Source organism: Nyctereutes procyonoides, unplaced genomic scaffold (assembly GCF_905146905.1).
Source record: "Nyctereutes procyonoides isolate TBG_1078 unplaced genomic scaffold, NYPRO_anot_genome, whole genome shotgun sequence".
Lineage (NCBI taxonomy): Eukaryota > Metazoa > Chordata > Mammalia > Carnivora > Canidae > Nyctereutes > Nyctereutes procyonoides.
Window position 1 is genome coordinate 28613582 of NW_026575051.1, and position 23028 is coordinate 28636609.

Here is a 23028-nt window from a genome sequence, read left to right on the forward strand (position 1 = left end):
TGGTTTGTTACTTTTTTTTTCTTTTTTGAGGATTTTTGCATCCATGTTCATCAGAGATACTGGCCTGTAGTTTTCTTTTTTAGAGGTAACTTTATTTGGTTTTAGTATTTGGGTAATTCTGGCCTCATAAAATTAATTTGAAAGTTTTCTCTCCTTTTCTAATTTTTGGAATAGTTTGAGACAAAAAGGTATTAGCTTTTTAATTTTTTTTTTCAAATGTTTGGTAGGATTCTCCTTTGAAGCCATCTGGTTCTGGACTTTAGTTTGTTTGGAGTTGTTTTTGTTTTTGTTTTTATTACTGATTCAACTTCTTTACTAGTTATCAGTCTGTTCAAATATTCCATTTCTTTTTGTTTCAGTTTTGGTAGTTTACATGATTCTAGGAATGTATTCATTTCTTCTAGGTTGTCTTATTTGTTGGCATATAGTTTTCCATAGTATCCTCCTATGATTGTTTGGAATTCTGTGGTGTTGGTTGTTATTCTCTTGTCTCCTTTGTGATCTTTTTGAGTACTCTTCTTTTTTTCTTGATAAATCTGACTAGAAGTTTATAAATTTTATTGATTTTTTTTCCAAAGAACCAGTTCCTGGATTCATTGATCTGTTCTATTATATTTTGAAAATTCTATATATTTGCTCTAATCTTCATTATTTCCTTCTTTCTGCTGGTTTTAAGTTTTATTTTTTGTTCTATTATTTTTTGTCTCCTTTAGGTGTAAAGTTAGGTTGTTTGAAATTTTCCTTGCTTGAGGTAGACCTGTATTGCTATAAACTTTCCCTCTTAGAATCACTTTTGGTGATCCCAAAGGTTTTCGACTCTTGTGTTTGAATTTTCACATAGTTTTTAAATTTCTGCTTTTATTTCCTGGTAGACTCATTTATTGTTTAGTAGCGTGTAGTTTAACCTCCATGTATTTGTGTTCTTCCCATTTTTTTTTCTTGTGATTGACTCCTTTCATAGTGTTATGGTCAGATAAGAATTATGATTTGACTTCAGTCTCCTTGAGTTTGTTGAGACTTGTTTTGTGGACTAATACATGATCTATTTTGAAGAATATTCTATGTGCACTTGAAAAGAATATGTATTCTGCTGTTTTAGAATGGAATGTTCTGAATATAATTGCTCCAGTGTGTTATTGAGAGCCATTGTTTCCTTGTTGATTTTCTGTTTTGGTAATCTATATTTTGATGTCAGTGGAATGATAAAGTCTTTTAACATTACTGTGTTATTGTCAGTTAGTTACTTTATATTTGTTATTAATTCTTTTATGTATTTGGGTGCTCCTATGTTGGATGCATAAATATTGACATTTGTTATATCTTCTTATTGGAATGTACCCTTTTTATTATATGGTGTCCTTCTTTTCTCTTCTAGTCTATTTTACTTAAAAAATAAAGACTTTTAATTTTATTTATTTGACAGAGAATGAGAGAGAGAGAGGTCACAAGGAGGTGGAGTGGTAGGCAGAGAGAGAGGGCGAAGCAAGCTCCTTGCCTGTGGGTCTGAGCCAAAGGCAGACAATTAACTGATTGAGCTACCAAGGTGCACGACAGTCTCTATTTTAATTTTTTATTTTTTTTTCAGTCTCTATTTTAAATTCTATTTTGTCTAATATAAATATTGCTACTCTGGCTTTCTTTTGACATTCTTTTGCATGATAAATATTTCTCTATTACCTCAGTATCAATCTGCAGTCTAAATGAGTCTCTTTTAGTCTCTTTGTTTTTGTTTTTATTACTGATTCAACTTCTTTACTAGTTATCAGTCTGACTAAATGAGTCTCTTTTAGGCAGCATATGGCTATTTTTGTAATCCATTCTGTCAACCTATGTCTTTTGATTGGAGGGCTTAGTCCCTTTACATTCAAAGTAATTATTGATAGATATGTAGCTACTGTCACTTTAGTATCTATTTTGTGGTTGTTTTGAAGATTTTCTCTGATCCATTCCTTTCTCTCTTTCATGGTTTACTACTTTTCTTTACTGATATACTTGTATTTCTTTCTCTTTATTCTTCATACATTTATTAGTGGTTTTTGACTTGTGATTACCATTAGGTTCTTATGTAACATCTTCTACATATAGTGGTCTATATTAAGTTGATGATATATAATATCTACATATAGCATTCTATATTTCTATATTAAGTTGAGGGTCATTTAAGTTTGAACTCATCCTTTACTCTTCCTCTCCCTATATTATAGATATATATTTTTATATTTTATATCATTATATTTTGTGAGCTCCTTGACTGATTTTTTACAGAAATATTCATTTTTACTGTTTTGTGTTTCCTATCTTTATATTGTCACTGTTGATCTCTCATTTCCACTCAGATAGTCTCCTTTAATATTTGTTGCAGGTCTGGTTTAGTGGTCATAAACTCCTTGACTTTTTGTTGTCTGGGAAACTCATAATCTCTCCTTCCATTCTGAATGATAGGCTTGCTGGATAGAGTAGTCTTGGTTTCATATTTTTCCCATTTATACACTTTGAATAGATCATGCCACTCTCTACTGACTTGGAAAGTTTCTGCTGAAATTTCCTTGCTAATCTTATCAGTTTTCCCTTGTATGTAACTCTCTTGTCTTGCTGTTTTAAAATGTTTTCTTTATTACTATGTTTTGCCAATGTAATTACAATATGTCTTGATGTGGATCTGCTTTTATTAATTTTGGGGGGTTCTCTGTGCCTCCGGGATTTGGATATCTGTTCCCTTCTTCAGATTAGGGAAGTTTTCAGCTATCATTTATTCAAATAAATTTTCTGTCCCCTCTTCTCATCTTCTTCTGGGACACCCATGATAAGAATATTATTATGTTTAATGGAGTCACTGAGTTTCTGAAGTCTATTGTTTTCCATATTTTTTTCCTCTCTTTTGCTCATCTTGATTACTTTCCATTACTCTGTATTCTAGGTCATTACTTAATTCCTCAGCTTCTTCTAGCCTGTCATTCCTTCCATCAGGTGTGTTTCTGATTTTATTTTTTGAGCCCTTTATCTCTGCTTTTATTCCTTACTTCTGTGTCAGTGGTCTCACTGATGTCATCCAGTCTGCTCTCAATTCAATTCATATTTTTTAAAGATTTATTTATTAGGCACCTGGGTGGCTCAGTGGTTTACTTTCTGCCTTTGGTTCCGGTCATGATCCTGGAGGCCTGGGATCAAGTCCCAGATTGGGCTCCTTGTGGGTAGCTTGCTTCTCTCTGCCTATATCTCTGCTTCTCTGTGTCTCTCATGAATAAATAAATAAAATATTTTTAAAAATAAAGGTGTATTTATTTATTTGTTTGTTTGTTTATTTATTTATTTATTTATTTATTTATTTATTTATTTATTTATTTATAGAGCAGGAGGAGGGGCAGATGGAGATGGAGAGAGAAACTCAAGCCGACTCCCTGCTGAACCTGAAGCCTGATGTGGGGCTTCAACTCACAACCCTGAGATCATGAACTGAACTGAAATCAAGAGTCAGGTGCCTAACTGACTGAGCCACCCAGGTGCCCCCAATTAGCATCTTTATAATTATTACTTTAAATTCTCTATTAGCTATGTTGCTTATATCTATTTCACTTAGATATCTGGCCCTGGCCTTGTCTTGCTTTTTCATTTGCAGGATTTTTTTCTGTCTTTTCATTTTGGCTAAGTCTCTGTGACTCTTTCGCTCTTTAAGGAAAGTCCATACATTGCCTGTTCTTAAGGGTAATGACCTTATGAAGAAGAGCTCCTATTGCAGCATGCCGTGTAATGTCCCCTGTTTTAGGCTCATGCTTCTGTTATTGTCTCCAGTGTGTGCCACATGTGCTATGTTGTTGTGCTCAACCACTTATCTTTCAGATCAGTCATCTTCAGAGTTCTCTTGCCTGTTGTAGGCCGCATTTGGCCCCTGGCCTGAATGTGGTGCATTTAACTATGTGTGTGCTCTGATCTGTTTGTGAAATGAGACCTATCACCACTGCAGTTAGAACCACAGCTATATACAACTTCCATGTCAGGAGACACATGTGGTGTGAGCAAGGATTTAGGCCACCCTTCTGGGGGATGGGGGCTGCCATGCTGGGACTGAGGCAAGCAAGACTGGGAACAGTGGTCCACCAGAACATTGGGTGATGGTAGGGGTGGGTGGTCAGTGGGGGTGGGGAGTGTTTGGTGTAAGCAACTTGGGTAGCAAGTGTAGGCACTGTGCTGTTAAAACACTTGGAACTGTGCTTATGCTAAGAGGTGGGGAAATTAAGTGTTATTGGCCAGTTCCTTTGTTCCTAGAGGAATCTTTCTATGGAATTTGCCTGTCTTGGATGTGCTCAGAGATGAGCAAATAACCTCAACATGGTGTACCATAAGCACTCTTCAGATGGCTGTTTCCATACTCGATGTTCCACTGTTTTCCCTACCTTTTCTTCAAGAGCAGCACAATGCCCTCCAGGCTCTATCCCAGTCAAGCCCCCTGACCTTTAAAACTTCTAGGCTTTAAGCCCTGCCGATTGTCAGAAGTCACAGAATTCAGCCTCTCTTCATTTCCAAGCCAGTTGCCAACTGCCATGAGCTCCTCTGTGAGTTAGTCTGTCTCTTATCCTTCTCCATGACTTGCCTCCCTTCCCATCATAATGACCAAGATCCGTTTCTTTCCCTGACTCTGTCTCTGTACTTCCAAACTTCTTTGATGTAACCTCTTCTCTATTTCCAGTTGTGACGTTTGTTCTGTCAGTATTCAAGGCAATTTCTGGGGTATTCAGGATGAATTGATAGGGTCCTCCTACTCCTACTCCACTGCCATCTTCCAACCTCTCCCTTTCTTCCCATCCTTAAACATATAGATTTTGTAAAATTGTTCTATATTAGTATCCTATGTCAGTATGGATAAACTGTAATATTTTCCAGTGCTATCCTTTCCCTTAATGTATTTATTCCCTCTGAAGGACTTTTGTTTTTAAACCTCTGAAACACAGTGTCTATTATTAAATTCCTATCATTGCTTTAAACTAAATGAAGAAAATTAGAAAATGCATGGAAAATCTTCAAAGAGTGAAGTAATTCTTTTATGTTCAATCAGTCCCAAAGAACTATGAAAATAATCTGGTTATCTTTGCTCCTAAATCAACTTCTGGCTGCCAGGCTAAAAATGCATTTACCAAAGTCACTAAATCTTAGTGATAGTTTCTCACACATTTTATGGCCTTAAATGCCAAATTACATTCAATTTCAGGAATGTATTTGATAGTCTGAGAAAGGAAGAAATGGTTATCTTTATCATTTACAATAATGTTAAAATTCTTTTTTTAGGGATCCCTGGGTGGCTCAATGGTTTAGCACCTGCCTTTGGCCCAGGGCGTGATCCTGGAGTCCCAGGATAGAGTCCTGTATCAGGCTCCCTGCATGGAGCCTGCTTCTTCCTCTGCCTGTGTCTTTACCTCTCTCTCTCTGTGTGTGTATCTCATGAATAAATAAATAAAATCTTAAAAAAAATAAAATTATTTTATTTAATAAATAAAATCTTTAAAAAATAAATAAAATTCTTTTCTTTAATTTGTTATTTTCACCTTTCTTTCATAGATTAGTTAACATTTGTCTTATTCTGTGGTCAAATGACTGTGGAAAATCAAAGTCCTTATTAAAATTTCCATCCTAGCTAAATTCCAGTGAAAGTTCTTGTAATAGCAGTATAACATTAAGATAATTATTTAACTAAAGAGCTTCATTTTTATTTTTCAATTAAATTATATTCCTCTACAGTTTTTTTTTTTTTTGCTTTGTTTTGTTTATAGTTAAATTTCATCTTTTCTGGAGAAAAAACAAACTCTCAACTCCTTTAAACATGTATAATTTTATGTCCACAGCATTTAAAATTTTCCAATTGATGCTGGTTTTTGGGAATAACCAGGCATATTTTATAAGGTTGCCATTCCAGGAAGAGTACATTCTTAACAGACTGAGTGACTCAAATATATATATATTTGACTCAAAAAATATATATATATATTTTACTTGAATAAGTAATGGAAAAATAATTTAATATTTACTAATTTATTTGTTTTAGCACAAATCAAGTTTTGTAGCATTTTGTTACATTACTTCAACTTGACTGAATTTAACATTTTGCTATTTAAATATTTAAGCTAAATATTTGTGTAAATGTCTTCTCCATCTTAAAAAAAAGTATTAAACTAAATCTTTCCCCCCAAAAACTTAGTATTTCCAGTATCATTTTTTAATAATCAATTTCTACCTCACCAATTTTACTTTTATATCTAGCAATTTAAATCTTAAATGTTTTCCCAAATAAGCTATTGAATATATTTTCATAAATGGGTAGATATGAGTATAAGACTTTAACTCCTGGTCTTCATTTTTTTTTAACTCTTGGTCTTCATAAAAGAGATCAAGTTGTACCATACTAAAAATACTAAAATTCACCACGGTATCCTTTTGGGGGTGAGTCTAGATAATTTTATAATTTCCTCAGGTCTTTTTTATCTTATATTTACCTTTTATATCATCAGTTTTAATGAGGAAATTAAGGACAATGTGTTTCTATGAGTCAATTAGTTTCATTTTCAAGTTCAGCTCATTCGCTTTGGATAACACCACTGAGTTCTTAAAATCAATACTAAAGAGATAGAATATATGTATTAAAAAAGAAGTGGTTGCCAAATTAGAACTTTGCAGAGTAAGAAGAAGAGAGGCATCTAGGTTTTTAAAACTGAAACTTAATTTATGTATCCTGATTTCTATATTCACTGTTTAAATGAGATGAGTAATTTTAATTTCCTTTGCAAGAAAATTTAGCTAGGTGACAGTCCATATTAAGCCTTTTTGTTATAATTATGTAATTAAACTTTGCACCTCATTGTAAAGAGTTCTAGTCATCAGCATAATGTCAGAAGGAATTTTTGTAAATTAAGAAAGATTGCTTGCAAAAACATACTAGCTTCATGAAGGGCATCTAGAAAGATAAAAAGTTAGGGCTTCAGGTGACTACCAGGCTGAGAAAAATTGGTAACTGACAAAGAATAAGTGAAGCAAATGCTTTTATCTGTTCTCATAACAGATGTAAGAATAATTAGGGACTGACCCAGATCTGCTAATAGTAAACCTTTTCACATACAGTGACAACAACCAGCAAAAATACTACCACTCCTATTCTTTTAAGACCTACAATATTCCTTTTGTGACCGTTCATCTGCATTCAATTCTCATTCTCTGAACTATTCTGTCCAATTGTACATCCAAGTAAGAAAAGTTTATGAAGGGCTGGGGAAAGGAGGTAGGAAATACATTTAACATTAAGCATAAATTTAAGTATATTCAAGTATGATTAAGTGCTTGTCTGTCTCTCTTGCTGTCAGTTAGAAGAAATAATCCTTTTTCTCTTTCTCCAAATATTTCTTTAAATTTTAGTTAACATACAATGCAATATTAGTTTCAGATGCAGAATTTAGTAATGTATCACTTATATGCAACACCCAGTGCTTATCACAAGTGCCATTCTTAATACCCCATCACTTATTTAACCCATCCCCACACCCACCTCCCCTGCAGTAACCCTCAGTTTGTTCTCTACAGTTAAGGGTCTGTTTCTCAGTTTGCCTCTCTTTTTCTCCCCTTATGTTCATTTGTTTTGTTTCTTAACTTCCACATATGAGTGAAATCATATGGTATCTGTTTTTCTCTGACTTATTTCATTTAGTATAATACTGTCTAGGTCCATCCATGTCTTTGCAAATGGCAAGATTTCATTCCTTTTTAATCCTTCCTTAAAATAGGTGGATACAATCATCAGACCTAAACTTTGAGTGACTACTGTAAAAGCATGAGCTAGGACCGTGGCCTGTCTTGTTTAGCTGTGTATGCCTAGGTAGAGTTTCTACAAAGTAGTTTTTCAATAAATATTATCTCAATGAAAACACCTAGTGACATGGCACAAATAAGAAGGCTACAAAACCTGAGATGAAAAATAAGGGTGGAGACATTTTCCATAGAGACCTCTAACATTTTCACCAAAACTTTTTTCTTAAATATTTTATTTATTTATTCATGAGAGACACAGAGATAAAGGCAGAGACACAGACAGAGGGAGAAGCAGGGAGCTGGATATGGGACTCAATCCCCAGACCCAGGATCACACCTTGAGCCTGAGGCAGACGCTCAACTGCTGAGCCACCCAGGCATCCCTGCTTTCACCAAAACTTATTGTGGAAGAATGAAAGTTAACTCACGGGCCTCTGTGATTACATCTATCATCAAGATGTTGGTTGTATAATAAATTATATCTGATTCTCACCTTGTAGTGTCGATCACCTCATTTTTAATGTTTTCATTGGTTTCTTATACTGCTAGGTGAAACATTACTTTATAATTTGTTAATGATAATATCAAGATGGTATAGATTACAATTTATAAAAATTATATGTCCATATTGGGGAAAAATACCAGCTAAATAGTGTTCCATGTATAAACCAGCCTTGGTTCAATGCCTGTTATACTAGACAAGTAATTGATAGGACCCTATTTAATTCTCCAATGTATCCTAGTGTGGGTGATAAATTAGTAAGTCACGTACACATGCAGGATACATTAGCGGGGGCTATTCCTGTCTGAGTGAGTAATGGGAGAGCAAAATGTTAAAAGACAAGCTCTCACTTTATGAGCATGCCTGCTGTTTCCCTAAATAGGTGACAAATGGACCCACAAGTATGCCCACCATTTCAAAGTAAACACAGAATTTTAACCAATGAATGAGTCTATTTTTTTTCCAAGATACAGAATCAACCAATCATCTTGTTGTTGTTCTTTTTTTTCTGACCTGCACAGATTCATCTGTGTAAGTTAGTTACAGACATTCCTAAAACTCAACTAAAACTAAAAATGGCCTCTAAGAATAAATCTAGAGTGACTTATTTTTGTGTTTCATGTGTATCTTTTGGAGAGGACCTATCCGCATTCTTATATTCAGACTTAGCGTTCAGTTAGGGAACTTCCCTAATCATTTTCAGCTAGCAAATTTTTGCGTTAAAAATAAATTTTCTTGGAATCTCTGTTTTCTTTTCTATAGCTGCTATAATAAATCACCATAACCTTACTAGTTTAAGACATTTGTTCTCTTATATTTCTGAAGGTTGAAAGTCCAAAATCAGTCCTATTTAGATAAAGTCAGTTTCAGGACAGCTAGCTGCTTATGCTGGCTCCAGAGGGGTGGAGAATCAGTTTCCTTGCATTTTTCACCTTCTAGTGGCTGCCTATGTTCCTCCCCTCATGGGTAATCCCTGTACTTTCAAAGAACAATGTTCCAATCTCTGCTTCAATCGTTACATCACTTTCTCAGTCTCAGTACTTCAGTAGTCCTTTTATAAGGATCTTTATGATTACATCAAGCACACCTGGATAATCCAGGATAACATTATATCAAATCCTTGTCTTGATCACATCTTCAGAGTCTCATTTTCCATGTAAGATAATATTGATAAGTTATAGGGAGTAGAACATGGCATATTTGGGGTACCTTAATTCACCCAACAATACTCTGGGTTCCCAGAAAGTGTTCATGAAAACTATACCTTCAGTTTATTTCACATCTACTTTTGATATCTCTTTTTTAGGTATTTAGTCTTAGCATATCTATAGATATTATGGCTCTAACTCCTGCCAATGAGCACTTTCAGAGGAAAGTTCCTTCATAGAGTTTCCAAATGTAATATGAATGTGATTCACGTAAATATCTACACTTTTAAAAATAGTTTCAGCAAATGTTTATTTATTTTATTCTTATTTTTATTTGATTTATTTTTTGGAAGGCAAATTTTTAAATTGCAAATCTTCTTGCAATTAAAATTTTTTTTCTTGCAAATTTTTTTTTCAGTTTCTTTTTTCTGGTTTTATTATCAATGAAGACCTATTGGAACCTACGATTCTCTAGATTTTTAAAGTGTTTATATTTATTTCCTTTAAATATGAACTTTCAACTATTCACAATTGCACTAGTTAGATTAAGTTGTCACCTCTTATGCTTTCTTAATTTACTTTATTTTATCACCTGATATAAAAATTCTCTTTAAAGTAGGCAAAAGAAACAATAAAAGATATGGTTTAAACTCCCTATATTATTCTTACAAATTGATAATAGTATAAAATCAAATAAAATAAATTTTTAAAATGTGAGACAAGTTTTTTAATATATTCATCATTTAAGTTTATTCATCATTAGCTATTACATAACTGATACTAATTATTATAATCACATAGAAAATATGTAGAATTACAAAGTATTACTGTAAATCTGTTAACTTATATATGTATTCTGTATCTACAAGTGATATTGGCATAAGTTCTAATCCTTGAGTATTTCTATTTTGTCCTACAACTATTAAGACACAATTATATTTTCTGTACACAAAGTTCTTGACATATAACAAAAACTGTGTCATAACTTTAATTTCTATTAATTCTTCAAAGATGGGAATACCTGTTGCTTTTTTATTGCTTGCTGCCTAGGAAGACGGTATCAAGAGGGCTCAGACAATACTTTGCAAGTCTAACCATAAAAAAAAATATATTCTACAACTTTTTGTGACTAACAATGTAGAACAATAAAATCATTTGAGAATTGGTTAAACATGAACCCAAGGAAATTTTTTTCTTGAATTCTTTGAAAAAAATTATCCAACTCAAAACATGTTGTTTGTGCTTGCTTATTTAAAATATGCTTGTGATTCAAATGATTAAAATATATTGAAAAACTAAAATAAAGAAGTAACATATGCACAGGAAAAAAGACTTAAAAGTTTAAAGCTACTGTGAGGACACTATTCTCTTTCAAACACTATTTTAGGCAACAGCTAACTTCCCTACCAAACATCTGAACAGAAGCAGGATAAATCACCCACCTAATGAAGTAGATAGAGAAAGCCATTGAGAAACTTGTCTATGAAAGAGAGAGAGCAAAGGAATAACAATTTCTGAGGTATAAGACATGAATCAGAAGATTATTGGAGTGGACTCTGATTATATAACCTTACTAAAACTATTTCAAGCTGTTCAATGGCTCTTTAATTTAGCCATTTTATGTTTAATAAACCTAGAATCCTACTCCTGTCTCCTCCTCCTTAAAAACAAAGTAGAGAGAACTTGTTCTCTTTATGTATATCGCGCTACTTAACCTCCAAACTTTTCTTCTAAATGTTCAATAATATAAATAAGGAGAAAAAATTCAAACAAATGTATTCTACGTCAGTATTTCAGAGAGAAGGACTGAGAAGCTGATGTGACCAACCAGCATATATTCCTCTTTCTGAACTGAAAGTAACTAGTCTGTTCCCAATGAAGGAAGAAAAAGCATAGGAAATCAATTTGACTTAAGCAATCTATGTACCTAACTCAGTTGCAGGGCCCAGATAAGCTAGAAAAAATGTTTCTCAGTTTGAAATCCTATTTTATGCTAGGGGTCTGGTAGTTTGAGAAAAAACTTAAGTCTGAGGTTCTTTTAACTTTCATAAAGATTATTTTCCATTCTGTGCACAGGTTTAACTATTTTCTAACTTACACAGTCTAAACTTCCTCTAAGGCTGGTTTTCTCAACCACAGCAGTACAGATATTTGGGCCTGATGTTTCTTTGTTGTGGAGGACTGTCATGTACATTGCAGGACGCTTACCAAGCAAATATGGCCGCTATCCACCAGACACCAGTAGCAGACTCAGTCTCTACCTGTGACAACCACAGATGTCTCCAGACACTGACAAGTATCCCCCAGGGGACAAAATTGCACTTGGTTGCTCTAGGGATCTTTTGTATCTAACCTTACCTATTCTTCTCCAGAGATGTCTGTATCTCTCACTACAAACTATGGCACTATCCATCCAGTCTCTAAACCTCAAGAGGTGTCTCTGAAGATTGATAAAGCATGAACATTTAGGTGCATTTTTCTGCTTGAGGTTTCTTTTCTTTTTTTTTTTTTTTTTTTTGAGGTTACAATTACAAGGCACCTTTAGTTTAGAATAGTTATGGGTCAGTAGGAAATAGTTTCAGCTTTTCTGTTCAATTTAGACTTTTGCAACAAATCACAGTGTAAATTTTAGATTTTTTTCACTTTGTACATGTGCATAAACTAATACTTTGAGTATTCATAACATATTTAGATTATTCAATGTCACTTTCTTGAATTTATTAAGCTTTACAATTTTTTTACATTAAAAAATTTGTGACTAACAATGCAGAACAATAAAATCATTTGAGAATCGGTTAAACATGAACCCAAGAAAAACTTTTTCTTGAGTTCTTTGAAAAAATTTATACAAGTCAAAACATGTTTGTTTGAAATATACCTCTCTCCAAATTCCATGTCAAGCTAATTTTGGCTACTCCATTACTAAGAGAGAGGTCTCCTGTTGGTCAGTTTATAAAGTCTGTGCTCTTCCTACACAGAAGCATCCTTCCAAAGAGGTTCCCATCTGCTACACTTGCATGACTTGCCTTTACTGAAATGTTGCTGCCTTCTTGGGAAGAAGGATATTCTTGTACAAAGAAACAAAGACATCTACCTACATAGAGCTTAAATTTCAGCCTAATATACTCTAATAGACAATGAAACAGGTATATGAAGAACTATACTGTTATCTGGGAAACTGGATGGCAATAGTTAAGAAGAAAAAAAGGAGATGACATATGCAGGCCAGAAGTGAGTATTTAACATTTTCAATTGAATGTCTATGAAAGAACTCACTGTAAAGCTAAACATTTGTGAAATTATCTAAACAGAATGGAGAGCCTCACAAACCAAAAATTTGGTCAAAATCTTCAAGATAAAGGCTCTGAGGTAGGACAAAGTACACCTGGTTTCTTCTAGAAACTTTGAAGGCATTCTTGCTATTTTAGTGTGAGTCAGAAGGAATATGATCACAATGAGCCTCTGGTTAAATGCTTACCTGATCTAGCCCCTGAAAAGTCTATTTCCATGAACCTTCAAATTCTTGTGTGTGTGTGTGTGTGTGTGTGAGAGAGAGAGAGAGAGAGAGAGAGAGAGAGAGAGAGAGAGAGACTGAGAGAGATTGAAAGAGAGAAGGAGGGAGGAATATTCTGTTTAGATTTTCTGTTGTTGCAACTAAAATTTAAAAATGCTAACTCCTACCCCAAATGCAAATTGTATTCATATGGAATTCTAATTTGAGCTTTACTTCTTTCAGTGTTCAGTGTGAGTTTGCATAAGTCACGCTTGCTGAAAATTATTGTAAAAAAAAAAAGATTTAACTAGAGGATGGAAATAGAAAAGAGGAATGAAACAGATGGTAAACTAGATGAGTTTTAAATTTTGTTTTTTTGTTGGTTCCCCAGTGAAACCTTATAGGAAACTTAAAAAGATGAGATAAAACATAAACTGCTTCCTTATATCTGCATCCCTGAACCAGCTATAAAAGAGGAGAACCAAAGGAACTGTGTATAAAGCTCTCATGGTATTTTCTTTGATGGTATAAAAAGCAGTAGTCAACAATTCTGTCATAACATCAGGAAATTATAAAATATTTGGATAGGCACAGACCAGAAATTGTCACTCTACGTATAATATCTATTAAAAATGAAATTAAATGTATTAGTAAATCATTGAAATTTTAAGGAAAAAAATCCTGAATCATTGCTACGAGGCAATGTAACTAGCATTTAATTGCATAATGTCTATATTTTTAGTTTATTGTGAGGATATTATCAATCATATTTTTTAATTTAGTGGTTATAGTTTATTCACGTTTATAAACATGAAAATGACAATACCAGTTTTTCCCCTTTTTCACTACGAGTTCTTAATTTTTTCAGTGATTTATTTTTGATGGTTATTAGAAATCTGACTCTAATTTGGGAAGTAATTGTTTTATCATGGGGGTTATTCATGTTATTAATATTGAGATTAATATTGACATTGTGAAAGTGCTTGATTAGAAATACCTCATCACAATTTCAATGAGAAAGTTCAGCATCCTTCTGCTACTTTAATTATAGAGAAAATGAATTGAAAAAAGGGAAATTTAACTCATGATGAAAAGCATGGCTTAGAATTAATAAGTTTCTAACCTATACTTTTTTTTACCTATAATATTGTCCAGCCTGTAGCACTTAATATAAACATATCTTAAAGTAATTATAGAATATGCTTTATTCTTCATAATACTTCAATTAAATGTATATTTAACGGAATAAATCATTTTTTTCTGATTACAATTTTAATCTAATTCCATTAATAGGAGTAAACCTCTGTTACATTGTTGATTTACGTCCTTTTAGCCCATATTATGCATATCAATAAAATCAAGTATCATCTAGGCTCCACTAGCCAACACAACTCTGGTTAACCTTGGTGTTAAGTTAGGTCTGGATTTTAACTCAGCCTCTCTGTGATTCCATAAACCATTCTTCCCCATGATGCTCTGTGGCTCCCTACTTCCCTGTCCCTGGGTGTATTAACTTGTTCCTAGACTACATAGGTTGCAGGCCAAAGATACTCTTTCCATTAAGTTAATTCAGAAACATAGGGAAAATTTACATTTATTAAAAAATGACAAAATCCTGAGTGATTATGTCACTGGATGGTTAAATTAGAACCTACATCACTTTGTACTATCTAAGTGGTTCTCCCCATTCCTGTACTTCTTACTCCCTAGAAAACCTGGGCTCTTGATATATAATCTTTCATGATGTCTGAACACTCTGGAGGGTAAACTCAATGGATAATCTCTGTGGGAGTAGTGCTGTCATGCCTGTTGACCTTTCCACAATACAAGAAGGATATATTTTATTTTTTTACAAGATAGATACCTTATATGTACACATCTAAATCCAAATTGCAGTTAGAATAATATAGCTATTTTTTGTCAAATGATTATTTTTAAAATACCACAATACACTTCAAAAATATAGTCTAAATAGGATGCATACTCTATTATAAGGATACATTATAATTGTAAGCTATTTTTGTTGCTTAATTTGATTGCTTTTATTATAAAATAAACAATATTGTGAATATTTTCTACACATGATTAATATTATCCTGCTTTCTTATTTCAGGTATTTCTAGATGTTGAATTATTACAGATGGAAATACTTTAGGTATATACTCTAAATTTCCAACTAGTGGTTCTATTTTCTTTGAATACATGTGAAAATGCCATTGAATTAAATGTGTATACTTTTGTGTTTTATTTTTTTAAGATTTTATTTATTTATTCATGAAAGGCACAGAGAGAGAGGCAGAGACATAGGTAGAAGGTGAAGCAGGCTCCCTGTGGGTAGCCCAATGAGGGACACGATCCTAGGACCCTAGGATCATGACCTGAGCCAAAGGTAGAGCTCTGCTCAACCACTGAGCCACCCAGGTGCCCTCCTACTTTTGTGTTTAATGCAGAAGTATAAAATGTTATTTCTATATTGCTTTAAATGGTATTTCACTTATTTGAACATTTTAACACTGTGTTTATTTTCCAATTGTGTTTTTATTTTAAGATTATTTTTATTTTTATTTATTTATTTTTTTATGATAGTCACAGAGGGAGAGAGAGAGGCAGAGACACAGGCAGAGGGAGAAGCAGGCTCCATGCACCGGGAGCCCGACGTGGGATTCGATCCCGGGTCTCCAGGATCGCGCCCTGGGCCAAAGGCAGGCGCCAAACTGCTGCGCCACCCAGGGATCCCTATTTTAAGATTATTTTTAAAAATATACTGTCTAAATTTATTTTTTCTATATAAAATATCTGATATAGTATACATATCGTTTTGCCTGACATAACGAATATGCTCCACTGTAACAGAATTTTTTTTAACTTCTTGGCAAGCAGTCAAGTGTCAAGGTATTCAATTAGGACATAGAGCCAAAGTGAAAATAGTAATATTTAAGTTTTTATTCACTTACTGCCACAGTGCCATTGACAGGAGCAAAGAGGCACCAGGCATTTATTCCCCTGAGGAACAACATGGGGCAAGATCCAATGGATGCAGTGCAGATAAGGGAATCCTCTCATTGCTAAGGATACCTGAAAAAAAGGCTCTTGACCCTTTATGGATTTGGTGGGGAGGTAGACAAAGAAGGCTAAGAGCGGAAAAGTATTAAGTAAATGTGAAAAAATGTGGCTCAGTCAAGGCTCCCTCTATAAAGAGTTCTCCTTGGAGGCATATGGGAAATGCCCCATAATGCCCTCTGCTTCCCCATAATGGAAAAGTCCTCTGAATAAGGTACCTGCGTTGTTGAGAAGAGTAAATAATCTGCAACTGTTGTGTTGACATTTTGTAGTCATTTAGGTCAGTGGATTGATATTACTGTTCACATTCCGTATATCCTTACTGACTTCTGTCTACTTATTCTACCAATTACTGAAAGGGAAGTATTCATATCAACTATTATTGTAATTTTACTTATTCCTCTTTTGGATTATGTCAGTTTCTGGTTCACATATTTTGAATATCTTTTATAAATATATAATTCAAGATAATTAGTTGACCTACTTATTTTTATGAAATAAAGTCCTTCATCTCTAATGGTTCCTTATATGGAAATCTACCTTATTAATAAAAGTATAATATTTATTTTACCTAAATTTATATATCTCTCATTATTTTACTTTGCTTAATTTTTATATGATATATATCTCTCATTATTTTACTTTCAATAGATCTCTATATTTTTAAATAAAATGAGTACCTTTTAAACATCTGAGTTTTGCTTCATGTCCCATTAATAATATCTACCTATTAACTGAAGTGTGTGATCAATTTATGTTTTCTGTGATCCTGGATATAGTTGGATTTAAGTGTATCAGATACTATTTGCTTCTTTTATGACTGTTCTCTTTTCCTTCCCTCTGAATATAAATATATTTGTTTTCTCCAAATAGGAGGAGAGATAGTTTAAAATCTCTTCCTAAAATATTATAGTTCATCATATCGTCCCTCTGAAATTGGTTGATATACTCAAAAGTTAAAAAGGCAAACATCAGAGAAAAACAAATATAAGTTAAAAATTCCAAAAATGTTTCTTATATTTACATGCTAAAATAATTTGAAAATAATATAATTTTTTTTCTTTATATATCATATTGAACTTAAATATCATGAAAATTAGTTAATTCCCACCATTCATCACCATTACAATATACTTGCATATATACATATATACATCACCATTACAATATACTTGCATATTTAAATTAATTTAAATATAAACTATATCAGAGCATCAAGATAGCCATAACAGGATTATTAATCAGTAGGGAAAAGCATATATTTTTTTTGGGAAAAGCATATTTTTGAAAAAGTATTATACTGTTAAAAATATTACTAATGTAGATTATCTTCATCATCACCTAAATTTTAACCCAAATGAGAAGGCCAATAGTATTTTTTCTTGCTAATATTTTATCTAGTGGAAGTTATTAAACTTAAAGTAGAATTACAGAAAAAGCAGATTTGGCAAGGTGATGATAAAGTCCAACCAAAGTCCTTAAAAAGGAAATTAAATTGAAATTAGAGTCACTAATGTATAGATAATTGTTGAGACAATAGAATAGGTGAGATTTTCCAGGAGAAATGATGGTGGAGGAAGAGAAATTTAAAAATAACAGTCAGAGACAAATTCTCAGAGACTATCCCAAGACAAAACAGAAACCAAAATCCAAAACATAAATAGTGTAACATAAAAGAAATTCAAACCAAAGCAGGAAAGACATCTCAATTAGACAATCTCATACTAAGGAAAGGGTAAATATATTTTAAAGGAAAAAGAGATGCTACTACATTCTTTATACTTAAAGCAGAAATGTACAGTACATAAAAGTATGAGTTCTAGAGTTGCTTGGAGTAAGTAAGCTTAAATCTAGCTTAATCCATCCTTACCAACATGTATGAATTTGGGAAAATATTAAAAGCTCAATAGACATTTTAATTTTCCATAAAATGGAATGGTATTTATATGAAGGTCAGATGCACTGACCATAAATGACAAGCTATAATATCAAAGTGTTATAGGTGCAAAATAAATGTTATGTTCTTATCCTATATATTCTTGTATAGTAACATTATTATAATTCAGCACATGTTTCCAGAAGTATACACATAAATTTGTCCACGATTTATTCCATAAGTTGGCTTTCCATTACTTTAAAAATATTTTTAAAAATAGTTTGTATTTAGAAAAAAACAATAAAATGCATGTCATAATCCTACTGTCATTATTTGCCAAAACAGTTTTAAGAAATAAAGTATCATAGATCGGAAGTCCCCTCTGTACTCTCACTGGTCTCCGCATCTGTCTCTTTACAGAGAGCCTGCTAGTGAAGCCATTGTGTATATTTCTGATGTATGTGTTTATATTTTTGCTATATATTTATCAATCATAGAAAATATAGACTTTTTGTGTTTAAAAATTTAATTAATTATTATCAGGCTAACTATCCGTATGTCAGTTTTCAATAAGGTTTTAACATTCAACATTATGTTTTGGTACTTATAAGTACATGTATTAGTACTGAAAATAAGTGCACTTATTTTAACCACTCATTATAATTTCCTGGTATGACTATGCTATGATGAATTTATCCACTTTCTTATTCATAGGCTTCAATTTGTTTCAGATTTGCTGTGAAAATTCTTTTAGTGCATACCTGATTATTTCTCCAATAGACATATCTGCTGAGTTGTAGGATATGCCTTACTGTGTGTAGCACACCCATTGTGTACCTGTAAAGTCATTTCAAATACTATCCACCAAAAAAAGCATATTTGTATATTCTAAGAGACTAATTTTATTCTCCATCTAGTTTAAGAGCTTAACGCATTAGTAACTATGGTTTTATATATACAGAGATATATCACCAGGACTCAATTAGCTATATACTTATTTTATGATAAACACACTGCCTAGAACTCCAGTTAATGCCCTCCCAACATAATTCTTATAAGTTAAAAAATCTTTGTTAGTTACCTTTATATGTCATGTTTAAATATACATATAAAGATATAATTCTCTAGTTTAGATTAATAAAAGCATTTGAAATACAGACTGCCTGAAGCTATTGTATTTTCAAGTGCTAAATTACTCTGCCATGCATTAAACTACTTACTCTGAATCCTCCACTTATACTGAAACACCATTCTTCATTCAGACAGTTGATGCTGAGCAGTCTACAGTGGTCAATTACTTTCTCACAGTTTTTTCCAGCAAATCCTGGCAAACAACTGTAAATACATCAGTGTAAATAAGAAAAGTTACAATTTAAATATTTTCACAAAAGCCTATTAACAGTCTGACAAAAATAATGATGCCTTGTTTACATTACATACAACATAAATTATTACCTGGTATTTTTAATCATTAATTTTGTCTATGCATACTTGTGTTCTTAGCAAAGGAGAAAAAATGATCTACTTAGTGAGAATCCGAGTAAACTACATTCATTTAATAGTATTAATATTATCTTTTGAGAATTTAACTGTAAAATCAACTTTGGCCTAACTAAATATTTAACAATAAAATATAGGTTTTATAAAACTATTGGAATAAGTAAGACAATTATTAAAATGTGAAAAAATGGTGAAAAGTGAGATTTCTAATGCTTAGTGAAGCCATTATACACTGATGATGTGCTCAAGGATTTAATGACACACATATATTCTGAGACATAGTATAAAGAGTTATACAGAACAGTAATGGTATGGTCACAGGCTAATTATAGTATTTTATTTATTGTCATCTTTACTTTTTTTTTCTTTTCTAAATAAAGCAACTTATAGTGTAAGTGCCTAGGAATAAGCTTTTTTGATTGTAATGGCAATGCCTGACATTAAGCTTTAGATTGCCAAGGTGTCTATTTCAGATATCCATCTCAAATAAACATATTGCCAGCTGAGATAAGAAGCCAGCCCTTCCCCAGCCCTGAAGTCCTCTTTATACAAATCCCTGTGTAACTAAATAATTGGCCACTTTCTTGCTCCTCAATTCCCACTCTTTCATTCTAAATTCACCAATATAGAGTGAGTCTGTGAAACCCTAAGGCACTCCACTCTTGACTCCAATAAAGGCAGAACCCCAGGTCCACATACTTTCTCTCTCTAACCACAACTTGACTTCTGGCCTGTGGATATGCCCTGTACCCCCCAGGAATCATGAGTAATAAACTTTGTTTTTCAAAGATACCTGATGGTTGATGCTAGGTGCATCTTGCAAGCAGAAGTACCACAGAGGCCACAACATTGGCTCCTGTGAGATAAACGTATATGGAGGCTGCCACAAGTAATATGGGCTCTGGTGAGTGCCCCAGGCATTCCCGGCTGATAGCATCACTATAGAGATAGGTTGAGACACAACACACATCTGGATTCCAGTTTATTGTAGTTCATTAGCTGTAACCAGTAAGATGCTAATATATGAGGTACTATATTCCTTTGCCTTCACTCTCATTAATTTTTGAGATATATTCTGGTACTTTAAATCACATTTAGTGTGATTATCTATTAAGAGTGAATAGAGGGGGATCCCTGGGTGGCTCAGTGGTTTAGCGTCTGCCTTTGGTCCAGGGAGCGATCCTGGAGTCCTGGGATCGAGTCCCACGTCAGGCTCCTGGCATGGGCCTGCTTCTCCCTCCTCCTCTCTCTCTCTCTCTCTCTCTCTCTCTCTCTCTGTCCTCTCTCTCTCTCATAAATAAATAAATCTTTTGAAAAAAAATAAAAAATAAAAGTGAATAGAGGGCAGCCTGGGTGGGTCAGCGGTTTAGCGCCGCCTTCATCCCGGGATGTGATTCTGGTGACCGGGGATCGAGTCCAACATCGGGCTCCCTGCATGGAGCCTGCTTCTCCCTCTGCCTGTGTCTCTGCCTCTCTCTCTCTCTCTCTCTCTCTCTCTCTCTGTGCGTGTCTCTCATGAATAAATAAATAAAATCTTTTTAAAAAATAAATAAAAGTGAATGGAGCACCAAATTCAATGACAATGCATCTCTAAAGTAAGTAGATACTAGAGATTTTAGGTTCAAAATAATACTGTTTAAGAAAAAATATATTTAGAGAGACAGAACAAGGGAGAGTGTGTATGTGGGTGGAGAGCGGGAAAGAGAGAGAGCAAGTGAGCATATTTAAAGCAGGCTCCACACCTAGCACAGAGCTCAGGACAGGGCTTGATTCATGACCCTGAGATCATGAAATGAACTAAAACCAAGAGTCAAGCACTTACCCAATTGAGCCACCCAGGAGCCCTCAAAATACTTCTTAAGACTATGTTGTTACAAGCTGATTTAATAACAAAGTGAATTGTACCAAACAATTATTTCAAATTTCTTACAAAAACAATAATTTCATAAAAGAAGGAATCAAAGGCCACATTGACACAGTTTAACTGAAATAGCATCCGTAAAATACTTTAGTAATTCTCTTTTCCTGCTCTTCAAGGCACAGCTTGGCACTTTCACTTTATAGAATTAAATCATTCCTTCATTTATGTCAAGAATGACATCCATTTTTTAGAACCTACTATGTGCCAGCCACTAGGTTAATTATTTTCACATTTTCTCATTCAGCCATTATAAAACCTGTGTGATACATATTGTTACCACTGTATTACATGAAGGAATAAACTCAGAGAAGTTAAGAGATTTACTTTGGTTATATCAGTAGTTTTAGGGCTATTATTAAAATTAAGTATGGTCTTTATTTTTTATTTTATATTTTTAAAAGATTTTATTTGTTTATTCATGAGAGACAGAGAGAGAGAGAGAGAAAGAGGGAGGCAGAGAGACAGGCAGAGGGAGAAGCAGGCTCCATGCAGGGAACTTGATGTGGGACTCACACCCTGAGCCAAAGGCAGACGCTCAACCACTGAGCCACCCAGGCTTCTCAGTATGGTCTTAACTTTAAATGTATTGTATTTGCTACTCCATTAATAAAACCTGTTAGGAAATGTTGACTTTACTTCTCTCATTTTGAGGATCTATATAGAAACCCAGAAACCACACCAAGTAGCAATTTGTTGTGAAAGGTAACATTCCCACCCTTCCCTACTAAGGGTAAGGAGTAGCAGGAATACGAAAGCACCAGAATATCCTCAAATTTTGGTGAGTGATACTTGTCATGTCTCAATTATCCTTTTAGGGGGAATGAATCAAACTGTGGTATTTGGACTTATATTATTCTGGAGTATGGTTTCCAAAGAGAAGGATTAGAGCTTAAATGAAGAACTAATATTCAGTCATTCATGAGATCAGATTAACAAGTTACTAAATGAAGATTAGGGAGTAGTAACTCTGAGAAAATATTTCTAAGCTAAGTAGAACTTATTAATTATGAAAAATTGTGCCAAAGTGTTAGTACTCTCACAATATACTAAGAAAGAAGCCCTAAAATATTAGGGCTATAATATATTGGTCCAGGGAGATTTAACCCAAAGCCAGAGGAAACCCATAGAAGAAAATTTTCCTGTTGAGCTACAGGCTATCAACCCTCCATGCCTCCACTCCTACTTATGGTTTGAAATTTAAGAGGAGATCCTGAATGTCATCCAAATGATACCCTAACAACTTAGTCTGCAGCCAGGAAGAGCAAAGGCTTGAATAGTATTCTTACCACTTAAGAATTTAAACCAGAAAAAGTACAAACAAAGAAAAATACATAAAAACAAACTCTAGAATAATACGGATACTTTGAGAAATTCTATTACAAAAGTTCAAGTAAAGATGAAAGATGCTAAAGGTAAGGGGAAAACATAAGAGAGAAATTTCAAGTAGCGTCAACAGTTCAGCTCAATAAGTTAGATAAGACTTTTTATGAAATACAATATAGAAAATAATATTGTGAAATAGTATGTAAATAAGATGATTTAGTGACTAAAAAAAATTAAAATGGAGCCAATTGAGTTTAGAAAGAAGTGTTTTGAAATAAAAGTAGATAGAAATAAAATATGTTCAATATAAACAATAAAGCCAGAATTATCACCTCACTCCCCCTTAAAAATGTCAAAAGTAGTGTACAGTTCATATTTGAGAATATATAGCAAAAAGTGGAAGAAAAAGAAAATACAAAA

The 23028-nt window shown here is 33.4% G+C and overlaps 1 protein-coding gene across 1 annotated transcript in view; it reads right to left on the reverse strand.

Moving 5' to 3' along the window:
* The window catches only part of EYS (eyes shut homolog), a 1553129-nt gene that overhangs the window by 1418371 nt on the left and 111730 nt on the right, over nt 1-23028 (reverse strand). The window contains exon 5 of the mRNA XM_055330595.1: nt 19085-19199. Coding sequence (XP_055186570.1) covers nt 19085-19199 — 115 coding nt within the window. The remainder of the gene's footprint in view (nt 1-19084; nt 19200-23028) is intronic.